Source organism: Sciurus vulgaris, assembly GCF_902686455.1.
Source record: "Sciurus vulgaris genome assembly, chromosome: 5".
Lineage (NCBI taxonomy): Eukaryota > Metazoa > Chordata > Mammalia > Rodentia > Sciuridae > Sciurus > Sciurus vulgaris.
In genome coordinates this window covers 113,132,097-113,149,863 of record NC_136465.1, presented here as the reverse complement: position 1 = coordinate 113,149,863, position 17,767 = coordinate 113,132,097, and the positions used below count along the sequence as shown (strand labels likewise).

General features: G+C 37.7%; 1 protein-coding gene across 4 annotated transcripts in view; it reads right to left on the bottom strand.

Moving 5' to 3' along the window:
- DIP2B (disco interacting protein 2 homolog B) overlaps nt 1–17,767 on the bottom strand; it is a 257,892-nt gene that overhangs the window by 127,846 nt on the left and 112,279 nt on the right. For all 4 annotated transcript variants that reach the window (XM_079139772.1, XM_079139774.1, XM_079139773.1 and 1 more), the window contains exon 2: nt 2,333–2,404. In XM_079139772.1, the coding sequence (XP_078995898.1) occupies nt 2,333–2,404 (72 nt within the window). The remainder of the gene's footprint in view (nt 1–2,332; nt 2,405–17,767) is intronic.

Below are 17,767 nucleotides of genomic sequence, written 5' to 3'. Positions count from 1 at the left end.
GAGTCATCTATGAGACTATCCATAATGGAGAGCCATGTCACATCCTCTTGGCCTACTGCAATCTAACACCTAATTTGTCAAATTCATACTCACTAAGCAACTGTCTATGATTTGGTTCCCAAGTAGGTTTCCTCATGGGGCAAGAAGGTGCTAACAATATAGATTTCTCAGAGCAAATGCATAAACTGACTTTTTAACATGATTTTTTTTCTATAATCTGACTACAGATAACAGATCATGGTCCTTTTATATATATATATATATTTCTTATTAAGTTATTTTTAAGGATCAGATTGCTTTTCTATAAAGTGATTTCAAAGGCATGGACTAGAACCATAATTAGGCAGCAAATCAGAATAAAATCTTTTCCATTCTTCCCACCTCCACCATGCCATGCTCAGTTAAACCCTGCTTTTCATTATCTCTCACTGGCCCAATTTTTACCTCTTTTCTCTCAGTTGATTTTTTTTTTTCAAGTTTTTAATTATTTTTAGTTGTTTATTTATTTATCTTTATGTAGTGCTAAGGATCAAACCCAGGGTCTCACACGTACTAAGCAAGAGCTCTACCACTGAGATACAACCCTAGCCCTCAATTGATTTCTGTATCTACCTATTCATTAAGATATTTTAAACTGGCTAACAATGTATTGACCTACTAGTTTTTTCTAAGTAGATACAGTGAGACCTCTGCATCCATGGGTTCAATAGCCATGAACTCAACCAACCTTGGATCCAAAATACATTATGTGAAAAAAACTGCCTGAATTGAACATGTACAGACATTTTTTTACTTGTCATTCTTCCTTAAATACAGAGTAACAACTAATTATACAGCATTTACACAGCCTGAGGTATTATAAGTAATCTAGAGATGATTTCAAGTATAAGGGAAGATGTGTGTAGATTATGTCCAAGTACTATGCCACTTTACATAAGCAACTTGAGCACCTACAGATGTGGTATCTGCAGGGGATCCAGAAACCAATCATCCCACAAATACTGAGAGTCAACTATATTTTCAAAAACAGTACAGTCAACAAAAAAAGACCTCCAGTGAAATATATTTAGTATATCATCATTATTTTATTTATTCCATTAGTCATTCAACAAATTATTTACAGACCATAAACCCTATGTAAGACTTAACATAAGAACCACGGAAGACAAAAAGGCCTCCTGGTATTTATAACCTAGTAATAAAAGCCATTAGCTCCACAAAGGATAAGCATATGAAAACACACTTTAATTGTGCGTGTGGGGAGGGACTAGAAATACTGAAAAAGGTTAGAGTTACAGTAATTAAAGCAGAAACTGTCTATCAAAGGAAATTCTGGAATCTGGGTAACTTTATGATAATTAAGAGACAGCTAATCAGGCCGGGTGGTGGTGCATGCCTGTAATCCCACCAGCTCGGGATGCTGAGGCAGGAGGACTCCAAGTTCAACATCAGCCTCAGCAACTTAGTGAGGCCCTAAGCAACTCAATGAGACACTGTCTCTAAATATAATATAAAAAGGGCTAGGGATATGGCTCAGTTGTTAAGCACCCATGGGTTCAATCCCCAGTATGAAAAAGAGAGAGAGAGAGAGAAAGTGCAATAGCTTTTTTTAAAAGCAAAGATATGGCAACCACTTTAGAATTAACCACAAAAGTGGCTCCTGATTTAAAGAACTTGTCAAGGGGCTGGGATTGTGGCTCAGGGGTATAGTGCTTGCCCAGCACTCGAAAGGCACTGGGTTTGATCTTCAGCACCACATAAAAATAAATGAAAGCAAATAAAGGTATTGTGTCCATCTACAACTAAAAAAATTTTTTTTAATATTAAAAAAAAAAAAAAGAACTTGTCAATCTCTTTAAGCAATAAGTCAAGCTGTGAATTAATTACTATGTCTATTTGGGGGCCTGTCCCTAAATCCTCCAGTCATCCAACACTTGAGGTACCTTGTAATTCTGGATCTGTTCTTTCTCCTTATCTTGCTCTCCTTTTAACACCTCTCCATCGAAGTTTGCACTCTGGCATAAATAAAATGAAGTTTTTCCATGGCCTGGAATTTTCTGCCATTGAATCATCTCAGTCCTTCACACACTACCACCCAAGCTCTGCATAAATGACTTGATGACTGTGTGTATTTTTCAAGTGCCTTGCACATGGCAGATGCTCAATTAAGATTCATTTCCTCCTTTCTTTACTTTCTTTTTTTTCTCTCCCTTGGTGAAAGGGAGGGAAAAAAAAAAAAAACAGGAACAAATGAAACAGGTATTTCTTGTAAGACAGAATCTCTTTGGTGTAAAAATATTGAAAAAAGGTGAAACCATTTCTCATCGCCTACCTTGTGTCTGTGGGCTGTAAGGAGACAGGAGCTTGGACCTCTTCTTTTCATATCCCTTCTGTGTGATGTCCCCTAAAATAGTAAGAAACAGAAATAGGTTATGCATTTTTCTTATTCTGTGGCTGTTCATTGTAAAAATAAAATTAATTACAGTGTTATAGGACTACCACACGCATAGTGGAGGAAAAATATATGGTTCTTTGCCAAATTTTTGCTAAGTGTAACTTCCCACGGACTTGGAGTGGACTTCTTGTGGAGAATTGTAGGGCTTGTCCCTACATCAATCTTATATAACAATGTACTACATATCCAGCAGATATTCCCAAGATCCAAGGTAACCTTTCTTTTTTTTTTTTTTAAATGTACATATATTTTATTTTTTTATTGTTTGTTCTACTTAGGTATACAAGACAGCTGAATGCATTTTGATTCATTGCACACAAATGGGGTACAATTTTTCATTTCTCTGGTTGTACATAATGTAGAGTCACACCATTCATGTAATCATACATGTATGTAGGGTGATCATGTTTGTCTCATTCCACTATCTTTCCTCCTCACCCCATTTCCTCCCCTCCCCTCATTTCCCTCTACACAATCCAACGTTCCTCCATTCTTCCCCCACCCCTAACTTATTTTTCTTTTTGGCATTGGGGATTTAACCCAGGCGCTCTCTACTATTGAACCACATCCTCATTCCTTTTTCTTTTCTTTTGAGACAGGCTCTCTCTAAATTGCTTAGGAACTTGCTAGGTTGCTGAGTCTAGCTTTGAACTTACGATTGTCCTGCCTCAGCCTCTCACGAGTCACTGGGATTACAGATGTGTGCTACTGCTAGGTACCCCTAAGCTTTCTTGGTATTTAAGATATCCTAAAATGGAATGCTGCAAGGCTGACAGACAATGATTTCCTCCAAAAGTTTCAGTTTAACCAAATGAATGCAAATGGTTTGTGAAGTATTCTCTTATACTGTTATAGAGAACCACATAAAATCATTAAGTCTAGTTAAGATGAGCAGTGATGACTCAGGCACTGAGATGGCATATTTAAAAGGCCATTCTCTATCCAAACACCTGTGTTGGAACCTGCATCTGGAAATCCTATATCCTCTTTCCTTGATTTACTGTTTTATATTATTTATACATATGACTGTCTTTTCTACAAGGTTAAATTTTAAAAGTATCCATGAAGCACATACGAAGTACAGATACAACAAATGTCATGAGAATAAACTGATAAACAGAGAAAATGCATGGCTGACGTGGCAAGAAATGTTTCAGGTAATAAGGGGAGAAGATAACAGGTATAGGGCAAGGTTGAAAGGAATAGGCAATACAGAGGACCAATAGGACATTCAAGGAAAGATGATTAAGTCAAAGCTGGGAGTACAAATATATGTAGTGAAGTACATGTGACATGATAGAGCACTGTTTTCCAAAACTGAAAATGTATTTTTTAAATCAAAGAAAGTTATTCTATTCTATTATTCTATTCTATTCTTATACTAGGGATTGAAGCCAGGGAAACTTTATCACTGAGGTACATCCCCAAACCTTTCTCTTTTTTTCTTTTTTTAAAGGATCTCACTAAATTGTCAAGGCTGGCCTCAAATTTGGGATCCTCCTGTCTTAACCTCCCAAGTGCTGGGATTACAGGCGTGGGCCACCATGCCCAGTGAGAAAGTTTTATTTAAAATGAAGCTGGTGATGCTGGGGTAGAAAGGGAGAGACTACAGGGTTCACTGGAGGGCTGCAGCAGGGGGCACCACTTGCATATCTGTGCTGCAGCAAGTTGTCAGAGATGAAAAGAAGCAAATTAACTAAGAGAAAGATTAAGGAGTTTAGACTGGATAGAATCTGCTGAGTGGATGAATGTAGGGTAGAGAAGGTAGTTTCTGGCTTGAATAGCCAGGCAGATGATGTTGCTATCTGCCAAAGAAACATGGGAAGAAGTGTATATCTGGTGAAGTGAGAAGATAAAAGCTGAGTTTAGGATAAGCCTGTGTGTCACAAAAGAAATCTCTCATCAGCAGTTGGTTATCTGGATCCAGAAATCAGGGAAAGGATATAAATTTGGAACCATAAGGATATAGTTTACAAAAATAAATATATTACCCTTTTGAAGTAATTTGACAATTTCCATCAAAATTTTTACTCAGAAACTAACTGTACTTCTAGGAATTTATTTAATAATATTTACATGACTGCACAAAAATCAGTACAAACATATTCTGTGCCCCATTCTTTGTAGTGAAAACACTGGAAGCAAACTAGTTGCTTTCAACTAGAAGCAACTGTGCATATAAACACACCCTCCCCTGCCCCCAGGGTGAGGATGCCTGTAAACAGTTTTGTCACACGTGGAAGAAGAGGTGCTACTGGCATCCAAAGGACAGAGGTTAGGGAACATCCTGCAATGAGGACAGCCACACAATAAAGACTTATTCAGTATAAAACGTCAATAGTTCTGAGGACAAAAATTTCTGATCAAGGGGGACTTTAGAACATCAGCCATGGCCCCCTTCTCCCTGCCGGGAGAAGTCTGTATTATTACCTTTAAATAAAACCTGCTTAATGTGCAAAAAAAAAAAAAAAAAAAAATTCTGATCAATATAATAATATGCAGGTATTCCAAATGTAATGGCACTGGAAGATGTCTAAAATATATTAAATACAAAAGGAAAGCAGCAAAATAGATGTATCTAGGGTCTAGTTTTTAAAAATACAATAAGAGATATGTTTGCATATATAGAGAAATTAATCTGGAAGGCAACATACTAAATTGTTTACCCTTAGGGGATGGCATTATGGCCAAGTTTCACTTTGTTTCATATTGTTTAACAGTTTGATTTTAACAAAACAAGCTTGATTAACATATCTCAAAAATATTTTTTTTACTGGGTATGGTGGTACATGCCTGTAATCCCAGCAACTTGGGAGGCTGAGGCAGGAAGACCTTAAGTTCAAAGCCAGCCTGAGCAACTTAGCTAGTTAGCAAGACCCTAAACAACTTAGCAAGATCCTCCCTCAAAATTAAAAAAATTAAAAAATAATAATAATACAACAAAGACTGGAGATGGGGCTCAGTGGTTAAATACCCCTGGGTTCAATTTCCAGTATGAAAAAAAAAATTCATTAAGAATAAATAGTCTGGGGCTGGGGATATAGCTCAATTGGTAGAGTACCTGCCTTGCAAGCACAAGGCTCTGGGTTCAATCCCCAGCACCGCAAATAAAAAAAAAAAAAAAAAGTCTGTAGATGCATATTTGCTAACATGGTAATATGGTCAAATACTGAACAGGAAAAAAACAAGATAATAGTTTACATAATACATTCTATTTATTCATTTGTTTGTTTGTTTGAAAAACAGGCACTTTATTTGTTGGTTTGTTTGTTTACTGGTACGAGGAATTGAACCCAGGAGAGCTCTACCACCAAGTTATATATATCCCAGCCTCGTTTTAAATTTTGAGACAGGATCTCCTTAAGTTGCTCAGGCTGTCCTTGAACTTGTGGATTCTTTTGCCTCAGTCTTCCTAGTTGCTAGATTATAGACATATGCCACTGTGCCTATCTTCAATTTTCAGAATAACAATATTTAAAAATACATATATGTATGCATAAAAACAGAATGTTTATGCATTTGGGGGGATTGGGGATTTAATTCAAGGGTGTTTTAACACTGAAGTACATCCCCAGGCCTTTTCATTTTTTATTTTAAGACAGGGTTTCGGGCTGGGGGTGTCGCTCATGGTAAAGCGCTTGCCCAGTATATGTGGGGCCCTGGGTTCAATCCTCAGCACCCATAAAAACAAATAAATAAAGGTATTGTGTCCATCAACAACTAAAAATAAAAAAAAATTAAAAAAAAAAGACAGGGTTTCACTAAATTGCTTAGGGCCTCACTAAGTTGCTGAGGTTGGCTCCAACTTGCAATCCTGCCTCAACCTCTTGAGTTGCTGGGATTACAAGTGTGTGCCCCTGTACCCAGCTTATACACCAATTAAAAAAATTTTTTTTAATTGCTTTTTTCGAAGTGCTGAAGTTTGAACCCAGGGCCTTGTACATGATAGGCAAATGTTCTACCGCTAAGCAATACCCCCAGTCCCTATGTCAATATATTAACACTATGGCTTGCAAGATTATGGATTGGTTTTAGCATTTTTCTTTTTTCTATATTTTCTAATTTTTCTACAATGAACATTTATTATTTCAAAAACAATAAATGTGCTAAAATTTCAATCTTACTTGAATTTAATCATAGTTTTTCTTCTATATTTGTCTAGTGAAACATTTTAAAATTAAATAAATAAAATAAAAACCTTTTCAAATTAGTGAACTCCAGAATTTTGTAATCTCAATACACACAATTAACAAAGGGACAGGAACCTGCTACCAAGGAAGCCTTCATTAGAAACAGGAAATTATGTCTCTTATTATAAAAGAAATTCTCCAGTTCCATTCCTCACTCAAAAGCTCCTCTGCCTTCTCTCTCTTTACCTCTCCCTTTCCTCCTTGGGGGCATAAAGACCACTTCTGCTAGCTCAGAACACATCTGATAAAGTGAAAGGCCTTTAAAAAGCATTCTTCAGTGTTTACAGTCTATCATTCACTGTCAATAAAGGATCAAGAAACAAACTATTAGATTTGGAGGCTGGGACATCCATCAACCAATCATCTCAGGTTTTGAAAGGGGTCAATCAAGAGGTCTAATTCAGCCATCCCAATTAGATCTGTTACATTTATAAAAGAGCCAAGGAATTAAAAAGACCTGGAAGGAACATAGCAGCAGTGAGAATGTCAAGACTATGATCTTGGGCCAGACAGTAACCTAAAGATGCCCCTCTCTTTCCTGACCACAGACCCTACTCAGAAGTTTCCTCCAAGCACTCCTATAACTTTGTGCACATTTCTATGATAGCACTTAGTGCATTGCTGGTGTTTTAATTATTTGTTTACACCTCTGTCTTCCTACTAGACTATGTACTTGAGGGCAGTGATTGTGTCTTGCTCATCTCTGTAGCCGGCCCACAGCCTGGCACAATACACACTTGTTATAAGAGTGGCTGAATGAATTAGCAAAATGGAGGCAGTAAGAGAACAATAAATCAAAGATGTGTGTACTTGGGTGGAAAATTGGTCTTTACTGTAGCAGAAGCTGAAAGATCCAAGGAAAAAAATTTAGTGAGCTAAAAGTTTATTCAAACTTAGGACATCTAACTTGACAGTAGACTTTCAAGGTAACCGGAAAAGCACTACTTGGACTGCTAGAAGAGAGGAAAAGTATATAAATCACAGGGCACTAAAAGTTAGAGAAACTGCAAACTGATATATCTCTTTAGCTAGATCAGACAGAAAGAATTCAGTGAGAATTTGCTATTCCACATTTTTTTTTTGGTGTTGTGGATTGAACCAAAGGACCTACACAAGCACTTTACCCCTGAGCTACAGTCACAGCCCTCAATTTCAATTTTTATTTTGAGACACCATATGGCTAAGTTGCCAGGCTGGCCTTGAACTTTAACTCTCCTGCCTTGTCCACCTACAGTTTGGGTTCTTAAATCATTCTTACCACCTGTAGTTAAGCTCTCTTGTCACTCTCCCTCAATCCTCAACCCCCAAGCCCCCTCCCCCAATTTTTTGCAATTTGTGATGCTGAGGATTAGAACCAGGGCCTCATGCATGCTAGACAAGTGCTTTACAATTGAGCTACACCACTGGTAGATGACCATTTTATAAGAAACATCTGAGGAACATGTAAAAACAAATTCCTAATCTCCCATGGAGATTCTGATTCACTGAGCATGGATCAGGACCTAGAAATCTAAACTTCTGACAAGTACTTTTCAATAGGTCTTAAAAGTCAGGCAAGTTTGGAGACTGCTGCACTATGGAATCCAGTCAGCAATGTGCTGGGTGGTTCTGCTGGCTTAGGCAGGTATGGAGGTACATAGTATTATAAGAAGACACTGAGCATGGCAGTGCAGCCTGCAATCCCAGCAACTCAGGAGAGGTTGAGGCAGAAGATCACAGTTTGATGGCAGTCTCAGTAACTTGGCAAAACCCTCAGTAACATAGGGAGACCCTGTCTCAAAATTTTAAAAAATAAAAACAAAAAGGCCTAGGGATGCAGCCCAGCAGTACAGTGCCCTTAGGTTCAATTCCTACTACCAAAAAAATGAATAAATTAAAAAAGAACATACTGACCCAAACAACCAAGAGACAAGCCATCTGAGACCCACATCACTTGAGACTATCCAGTGGCACTGGCCCTATCACGATCTTGAATAGCCAATAGTAGACATGGCAAGATGCATGTATGAGGTAGAACTGAAAGGAAGTATGTTCCCAACTTCTTTTCTCACTACCAGAATCAACAATATGACTTGGCACAAGCAGCCTACAAGTAATGTTCAAGCCTACTGACAAGAGTGAGCAGTAGGGACTACTTAAGGGTCAGAAGGTGACAGGAAGGATGGTCTTTCAGTCAGCCATTTAAAGGTACATTTATACCAACAAGGAGATGGCACAATGCTGTAGTTAAGAATTCAGTATCTGAGCTAGGCACAACCTCATCTGGAGCAAAGCTTTACAGCTTCCAGGTTATAAGACTCTGGACATGTTTGATTTAACCTCTTGACACGTCTCAGTTTCCGCATCTGTAAACTGGGAAACAATATCTACCTTGCAAAATTTTTACTGTGGTTAAAAATACAGGGTCTAGATTGATGGATTTATGTTATATGCAAGTACAAATATGGCATAATGAATTCTGCTATTATGTCAATTATAATGCACCAATAAAAATTTAAGGTATGGGGGTCTAGCCAGATGCAGTGGTACACAATTGGGAGGCTGAGGCAGCAGGATCACAAGTTCAAGGTCAACCTGGGAACTCAGTGAAATCCTGCCTCAAGATAAAAATATAAAAAGAGCTAGGGATGAATGAGCTCAGTGGTAAAGTACCCCCAGAATCAATCCCCAGTGCCATAAAACAAAACAAAACAAAAAAATGTATAAGCTTTGCGTATAGAAGGTACCAGTACCAACAAACGCTTTCTGAAATTCAGCTAAAGCCGACCCCATAGCCAGGCGGGGGCAGGGGTAAACAACTAAGGTATAGAAAGGAGACAGAGATAACAACCATTACTAACACTCCATAATTAAGTGCCATGGGAGAGATGAACATCAAATTCACTTCAGAATCCAGAAGGAAGTATCATGACCTCTGTCTGGGTCAAGAAAGAAAAGCTTTACAGAATGGGTGACATATGGTTTAGTTTGGCCTTTCATTCTAACATGGAAAATATTATATAAATTCTATGATATAGTCTCTTAGTAGTTTGCTAGTTTTACTCTGCTACTGGCTGGTTTAGTATAGACATGGCCACATTTGGTAGTTGGTTTAGGAGTCATGCAGGGACACAAGGTAAGGGAATTTTCACTTAATAGTCCTATGAGTACTCTGAGCAATTAGGAATAAACACTGGATTTGGAAAATTCTGGATAGTTATCAAGTCATATATATAACTTTTCCCATAGGGAACAATCCTGACAGACAGGAAGGATTACAGCTCTAGCCATAAACTCTTTATGCTCCAGTGGGGGTAAAAAAAGGTATGTGCTGCTAACAGCCCCACGTCAAAGTCACACCTATTTAGTCAAAAAAGCCATGCTTTTTTTTTAGGACTGCAATAAAAACATTTCTGAGAAATGAATAGATGGCACACAGAGTGTTAAGGAAAGATGAACAGAACGGTGTCTAAAGTTACCAGTTTAAACAAATTATCAAAATTAAAAAGTCAAGTAGCTAGGCATGGTGGCACGTGCCTGTAATACCAGTTACTGGGGAGACTGAGGAAGGAGGAACACAAATTCAAGGCCAGACTTGGTAACTTAGCAAAACCCTGTCTCAAAATAAAGTAAAAAATAGCTATATGGCTCAGTGGTAGAGCACTTACCGAGTATGTAGAAAGACTTGGGTTCAATTCTCAGTCTCTCTTACCGAGTATGTAGAAAGACCTGGGTTCAATTCTCAGTGTCTGTCTGTCTCTCTCTCTCTCTCTCTCTCTCTCTCTCACACACACACACACACACACACAGCCCCTGACAAGCGCTACACTAGAGATTATGTACAAAGTTCTATGGAAGCAAAAAGGAAATAATGGTGATAAAATAATTATAATAATAAGCATAAATGAGACTTATCAACACTTACAATGTATCAGTCTCCATTCCAAGAGCCTTGTAATAGTCTTATACTGTAATAGTATCTTCACTCTCATTTTACAGGGCACAGAAATTGAAGCAACTTATCTATAGTCATATATTTTAAGTACTGTGATCAGGATTTGAACCCAGGCAGAAAGAACTACAGAGTCCCTGCTCTTAAAACACTACCCTATATTCATTTTCAGAAAGAGGCTCCTGATTCTGATTTAGAAAAACTGGGAAGATGTCACAAAAGTTGATCCTGGGTTGTGTCTGGAAGGATGACTTTTAGGACACACAATAAAGATGAAGACACAGTTTATCAAGGCCACCTTGGAAGAAAGTGCCATGTCATGCAGCAACAGAAGATATAAAAGCTGTGTACTCAAGCCTCTGATGAACAGGACACTGGCCCTACTGCTGATACTTCAGTCCTAGTCAATGGGGAAGACTCCACTATTTATATCTCAATGTGGAATCCTCAGACATTTAAAGTTTAGGGCTGATGATTACCTCCAGGTTCACTAATTCACTCTTTTCACTCTCCTTTTCAGTACTGGGGACTGAACACAGGGTTTCACGTGTGCTAGGCAAGCACTTTATCACTGAACCACACTCCAGAGCTGCTGCTGCTGCTGCTGCTTCTTATTATTATTATTTTCAGATAGTCCCTAAATTTCCCAGGCTGGTCTCAAACTTGCAGTCCTCTTGCCTCAGCCTTCAAGCACCTGGGAATATTAGGAAAGTACCACTGAGCCCAGTCTCCCCCTTACTCTTTTTATTTTATTTATTTATTTATTTGAAACAGGGTCTTACTTATGTTGCCAAGGCTGACTTCACACTTGTCATCTTCCTGCCTCAATCTTCCAAATAGATACAGGTGCATGCCATTGCCCCAGCTCTACTTCCCTCTTTATTAAATAGCTCTACAGAACACAATCACCATTCTTAATTTTCAAAACATCCTGAAAGCAATTCATTTTATTTGGCTAAAAACCCTATTCAATCAACAGAAAAGCATCACCTTCATGACAGAACAAGAAATTATAAAGCTACAAGATAAATGTGTTGCTGAAAGACACAAAGCTAGACTAGCTCTACTACTGAGCTATACCTCCAGATCCCCTAGCCTTTTCTTGTTCTTTGTCCACTGCTTTTCTTTGTAGGTAACCTCCAGATCAGATGCCATAAAGGAATAAAACTAACCAATTATTCGTAAGATGAACAACATGGGATTTACCGGTTTTATGACTTTCTTCAAAATATAGATGACTTTATAAAAGGCATTAACAATCCCCCTCTTCCTCCCCCAGAACCCTGGGGTGAAATGTCTCTAAATACCTTTCATCTTTTAAAATGAGACAGTCAATTCCAAGAACTGTGTCTAGTTGTCGATAAAAATAGTCAGTAAAAAGTCATCATCATTATTAAATATTCATCTAATGTAGAATATGGTCTTTGCATTTTGTTAAGAGGTAATTAAGAGTGGGGAAAAAAATGGGAGACCAAAAGAAGAAAAAGAAATGAGAGACTAAGAAGAAAATTTTAAAGAGTCACTGTCTTCAAATCTATATACCTGTATCTCCTCAACCTAATCCATCTTTAAATGTAAATCTAAGATGAGGAAGGTGATACATATTGGTTCTGGCTGGAACTGAGGTTGTAACTCTTCATAGAGGATGTAAGTAGACCCACACAGAGAAAGAGACCCCCAAAAAAGGCTGAGAATGTGAATGAGGTCATTGGGTGTGTTCTGGGGGAGATTGGGAATTGAACTCAGGGGCACTAGACCCCTGAGCCACATCCCCAGCCCTATTTTTTGTATTTTATTTTAGAGACAGGGACTTACTCAGTTGCTTTTAAGCACCTTGCTTTTGCTGAGGCTGGCTTTGAACTCCCAATCCTCCTGCCTCAGTGTCCCAAGTTGCTGGGAGCTGCTGGGATCTGCTGGGATTACAGGTGTGCACCACTGCCCCAGGTCGAATGAGGTCACTTTTAAGCAAAGCTAAAAAGAGGAACTGGATCCTATCCTGGAGATGGCTGGTCAAAAGACATGGCAAAATTTTTATTACTACATTTTATCATACCTTCCTTATAATGTTAATTCTATTCAATAAAATTACATGCAGTACCCACTGATCTTCAAACATCCTCTTTCCAGAAGGGATGCTCAAGAGCTCACAAACCACAAAGCACAGAGTCATAAAATTCAATGGAATTATCCCTTATACAAGCTGCTGGTCTTTATCTTTCTCAACCTATTTTTCTTGCTATATCTCAATGAAAGTAACCAAGAGGACTCTGAAGCATCAAAAACACTGACTTTTTTCTAATTCTCTCTATAGTTTCTTTCTACACCAAAGTAAAAACAATCTTACGCTGAAAGAGTAAAAGATCACATTTTCATAGTTTAGCCAGAAATAAAACTCTGATAAAATTCTTACAGTCTGGTAAAACATCAGAATTTTTATCCATCTAACTTAAAAAAAAAAAAAAAATCAGTAGCTCTAAAACTCTTCAACTGATAGTCTTCTCTTAACTTTGCTAATCTTACAAAAAAAATTAAGGAAATTAAGATATTCAACTTTCCATTCTCAGTAGGTGTTATCTCACCTCATTTATGACAATGACTAGACATTTTCTGTGTTAAGAACTAGAGGATAAGCTCAGACTGCTTACTCCCCAAATTCAAATCACAATGGTCTTGGCTCAAGAGATTCTCTTAGTAGTATAGTATTTTATGAGTTTCATGACCAAAATGAAATAATTGAGCTATTTAAAGAAGAGGCGTTCGTAAAACCATCTATATAGAAATCTAGAATTTTGACTCACATATTAGTAAAATACATTTGGAAACTTTTAGAATCGTCAGAGTACTGACTTAAATAGGATTTTTCCAAAGTCAATTAAAAATTTTAATAGTTTTTAGCTAATAAAAGCATTGAAAGTAAAAAGGGCAGAGTAGTTATAATTAGACATGTAAAATAAGTATTTTTTACTTGAATGCCAAAATGCCTCTTTTAAATGTGAAACAAACTTTTTTACAAAACTTGGTGATGTTTTTTAGCCAAGTTAGTTTAATGTGACTTAGTGGCCTAAGCATTTAAAATTGAATTGGTTTGATATTTTTAAAAACAAATATATATATTTTTTAAAGTTTTTATTGTTTGGTACCAGGGATTGAACCCAGGGGCACTCAACCACTGAGCCACATCCCCAGACCTTTTTATTTTTATTTTGAGACAGGGTCTTGCTAAGTTGCTAAGGGCTTTGCTACCCTGCTGAGGCTGGCTTTGAACTTAGATTCTCCTGCCTCAGCTTCCCAAGCCACTGGGATTACAGATGTGTGCCCCTGCAGCCTGAAAATCTTGCAATTTTAAAAGTTAGTACAGATTTAAATTTTTTTCTAAAACTGGACATGTTTTATATCAAGTATTTTTATGTGAATTTGTACTCCAGTATATAGTATTCACAAACTATTTTCCTAGATATAATCCATTTGACACACACAAAATGGTGTGTGTGTCATGATTTCCATTAGAGGCCAGTAACTTGCTTTAGCTTTTTAAAGTTGCTCTTGTAAGTAGATTATTTAAAGTCAATGTGTATAATACATAGTATTTCTGGATTTATATGTCAAATTTTGAAATATAGCCTATATGGAAAAATTACTTTCACAACAGTTGAGTGGAATTTGGTACCTGAGATACTGTGTGTAGATTATGTGAAAGTAATTAGAAGTTTTATGAAATAATAGAGAAGAAATCTGGATTGTTATACTTAATTTAAATGAAGTATTTAATATATTATTTAAAAAAAAAAAAATGGTCTTGGCTCCACAAATGTTTTCTAGGTCAAATACATATGACTTCTTACAAATGGTATTTCACCTAAGGCACAAAGCAAGTTCAAACAAATAGAAAGCAACAAGTATAACACTTAGGACACTGAGAAACCGAACCATAAACCTGACTACAACATTAGGTAACTGGTTAAATTAATCCACCTAATGCAAAAGGTATGTTCATTTGTCTACTTAGAAAAACTATGCCTGCAAATAAGAAATTTGCTACACGGGGGCTAGGGTTGTGGCTCAGTGGTAGAGTGCTTGCCTACTAGCATGTGTGAGGCACTGGGTTCGATTCTCAGCACTGAATTATAAGTAAAATAAAGGTCCATCGACAACTAATAAAAATTTTTTTAATAAAAGAAATTTGCTACACAAATGACCTGAAAGTTTAAAAGAAGCAAAAGGAATCATGAAATGGCTCAGAGAGTAGAAAAAACACAGGTTCTAACATAAGGCTTACATGGCTTTGGATCCTAAATCTGCCATTCACATAGGCAAATTACCAAGCAACTCTGTACCTCAGTTTCACAATAGGTAAAATTGGAATAACTCCTACCTTGAGTGCTTATGATGAGTCTTCAATGAGTCCCTGACACAAAGCACACAGTTTATTGCCACCACCATAGCCCCAAACCCATGCATAAGTGCTACAAATATCTTTATCTCTAAAAGGATTATTTAGAAGATTCTAGGTTGGTTGTTTCTTTTCAGGCAAATGCTCCACTATACCACTGAGCTTTTGGTTCTAGAAATTGAACCCAGGAGGTGCTTTAACCTCAAACTCTTTTATTTTTCTCAAACAGGGTCTCGCTAAATTGCTGAGGCTGACCTCACACTCATAAATCCTCCTGCCTCAGCTTCCGGAGTCACTGGGATTATAGACATGTACCACTGCATCCAGTAGGCTGATTATTTTTAAAAGAGGAGGAGGAGAGAGTGCATGAAGTGTCTCTACAGACACCTTAAGATGCTGAATTCTGAGCACTAAAAGCCAACAAAGTTAGTGCCTTCAGATGCTAAAAGTAGGAAAATTGCTAACTCAAAGATTAGGCAAAATTAAACTAGAAATGAGCATATAAATATATATAAAACAGTGCCATTATGCACAAAATAGGCCTGCATGCATTTAACCATGAATGTTGGCAAACTACAAGAAGGAAAAAAGGGGAGAAGGGATTTTCTTTCTTCTTTCCTCAGAAATTCTCAGAAAAATTCAGAAATTTCCTCAGAAATTCTCAGAAAAATTAGAAAACTGTTTCCAGCAATAATAGCTACAGCCAAGTGCAATGGCACATGCCTGAATTCCCAGCAACTCAGGGAGCTGAGGCAGGAGGATCAAAAATTCGAGGCCAGCCTAAGTAATTTAGCAAGACTCTGAGAAACTTAGCAGGACTCTCTCAAAAACTAAAAAGGACTAGGGGTATAGCTCAGTGGTACAGTGCTCCTGGGTTCAATCCCCAGAACCAAAATAAAACAAACAAACAAAAAAACTAGGTACAGTCAGTTACTCTGCTTTATTCTGGCATTCATTAGAACAATTTTTTTAAACCAGGTAATAGCCAGGCATGGTGTTGCACATCTGTAATCCCAAAAGCTCTGGAGGCTGAGTCAGGAGGATCATGAGTTCAAAGTCAGCCTCAGCAACTTAGCGAGGCCCGAACAATCAGAGAGACCCTCTCTCTAAATAAAATATAGAAAAGGGCTTTGGATATGGCTCAGTGGGTAAGCACCCTGGGTTCAATCCCTAGTACCACCACCACCACCACCCCCTGCAAAAAAAAAAAAAAATCCAAGCAACAAATAATAACATCTATTACCAATCATTAAATTGGCATTAAACAGTGTGTATGAGCCAGGCATTCTTCATCAAATAGGGTAGATAAAGGTAACAACTGATCAAAATCTAAGCAAGTCCACTTGCAAATATGAAGTGGAAAGTTCTAAAGAGATAAAAAAAATGTTGTTGCTAGTCAATTCATACTGCTCTGGAAACCAAAAATGTAGAGGGAAAACACAAGTAAGGAGAATAATGCCACTGTTGTAGCTTATGGATCATAAAATACACAGGTCATTTAGGTCAGAGTGGAAAAGTTTTCTTCCAAGAGGCAAAAAATAGTTTATGTTTGGCAGAGATTTATAACCTCTGGTCCCAGGCATCCAGAGACTCCCTGTTTTGCTACAAATGAGGTCTATGGTCCAGGGCAAGGTGCAATACATCTTTAAGTCTCAGCTTTCTTATCTGTAGGCATGAGGCTCTCAAGAGCTCTATGCAACTTTGGATCAGTGTTTGATGAATGCCACTTGTCTGGCACTGCTAATATGTGGCAAGTCAAAAACAAGGGAGGATATCCAGTAGGCAACAGATTAGCTCTAGCGCAGGTATATAGATTTTTAGATTTTGGAAATCATCAGTGTAGGAGGTGGTAGCTGAGCCTTGGGTGTGAATGATATCACCCAGAAGGAATTTAATGTGAGAAGAGAAGGAGTCCAGAAAAGGAATCCTGGGGTAAATTAACATGTAAAGAACAGGCAGAGGATAAAGAGTTGATACTGACACCCAGTGGGTAGAGCCAGAAGGAAATGGGAAGGAAGGGGAAGAAAGGAGGAGGTGATGAATGTAGTCACAAATATAAAATATGCATCAAAAAAATATCCACTTGGTTTGGCAGCTAGATCACCAATGAACCAGTTGAGAGCAGTTTTAAAGGAAGAGTGAAGGAAGATTAGAGTACTGATGAATGAATAAGAGGTCAAATGAGTATAATAATCCCCCCCCCCCAATTAAAGGGAATGAGAGACCAGATACTATTTGCAGAATGCTAGAGTCAAGGGGAGTGGGGTCTTAAAGATGGACAGATATGTTCTAGATAAAAAGCTATTAGAAAAAGGTTACAAAACTGATTCAGCCAACAAATACAAGAACTTCCTATATGCAAAGCCCTACTTTGGCTTAGGACATGGTCCCATATTTATAGTCATGATTATAAGGTTTATAGTATCTTCCAGTAAAGAGACATCCAAAAACAATTCTATAATTAGTTATTTAATTGCAAGTTTGATAAGGATGGCTGTGAGCTTTAACAGATTTCAACAGGGCCACCCCATTGAACCACATCATTCAGTGGTTAGCTCCAGGGCTTCCCAACCTATGCTGAGATTGTGGTACATGCCCTTGATCTGTAAGTACTATTATGGGTGTGGAAATGTTTACCCTCAGTCCTCAGGTAGCCTTAGAAATCCTGAGGGAACTGGAAGACCTGGGCCAGGGACTTCCAAAAGGCAGTCTTTTTACTCCACAGTATGGAAAAAATATTATCATTTTCTGTGTTTGTCAAGATGTATAAAAGACTGAAAGCACTGTAGAATTTGATACTT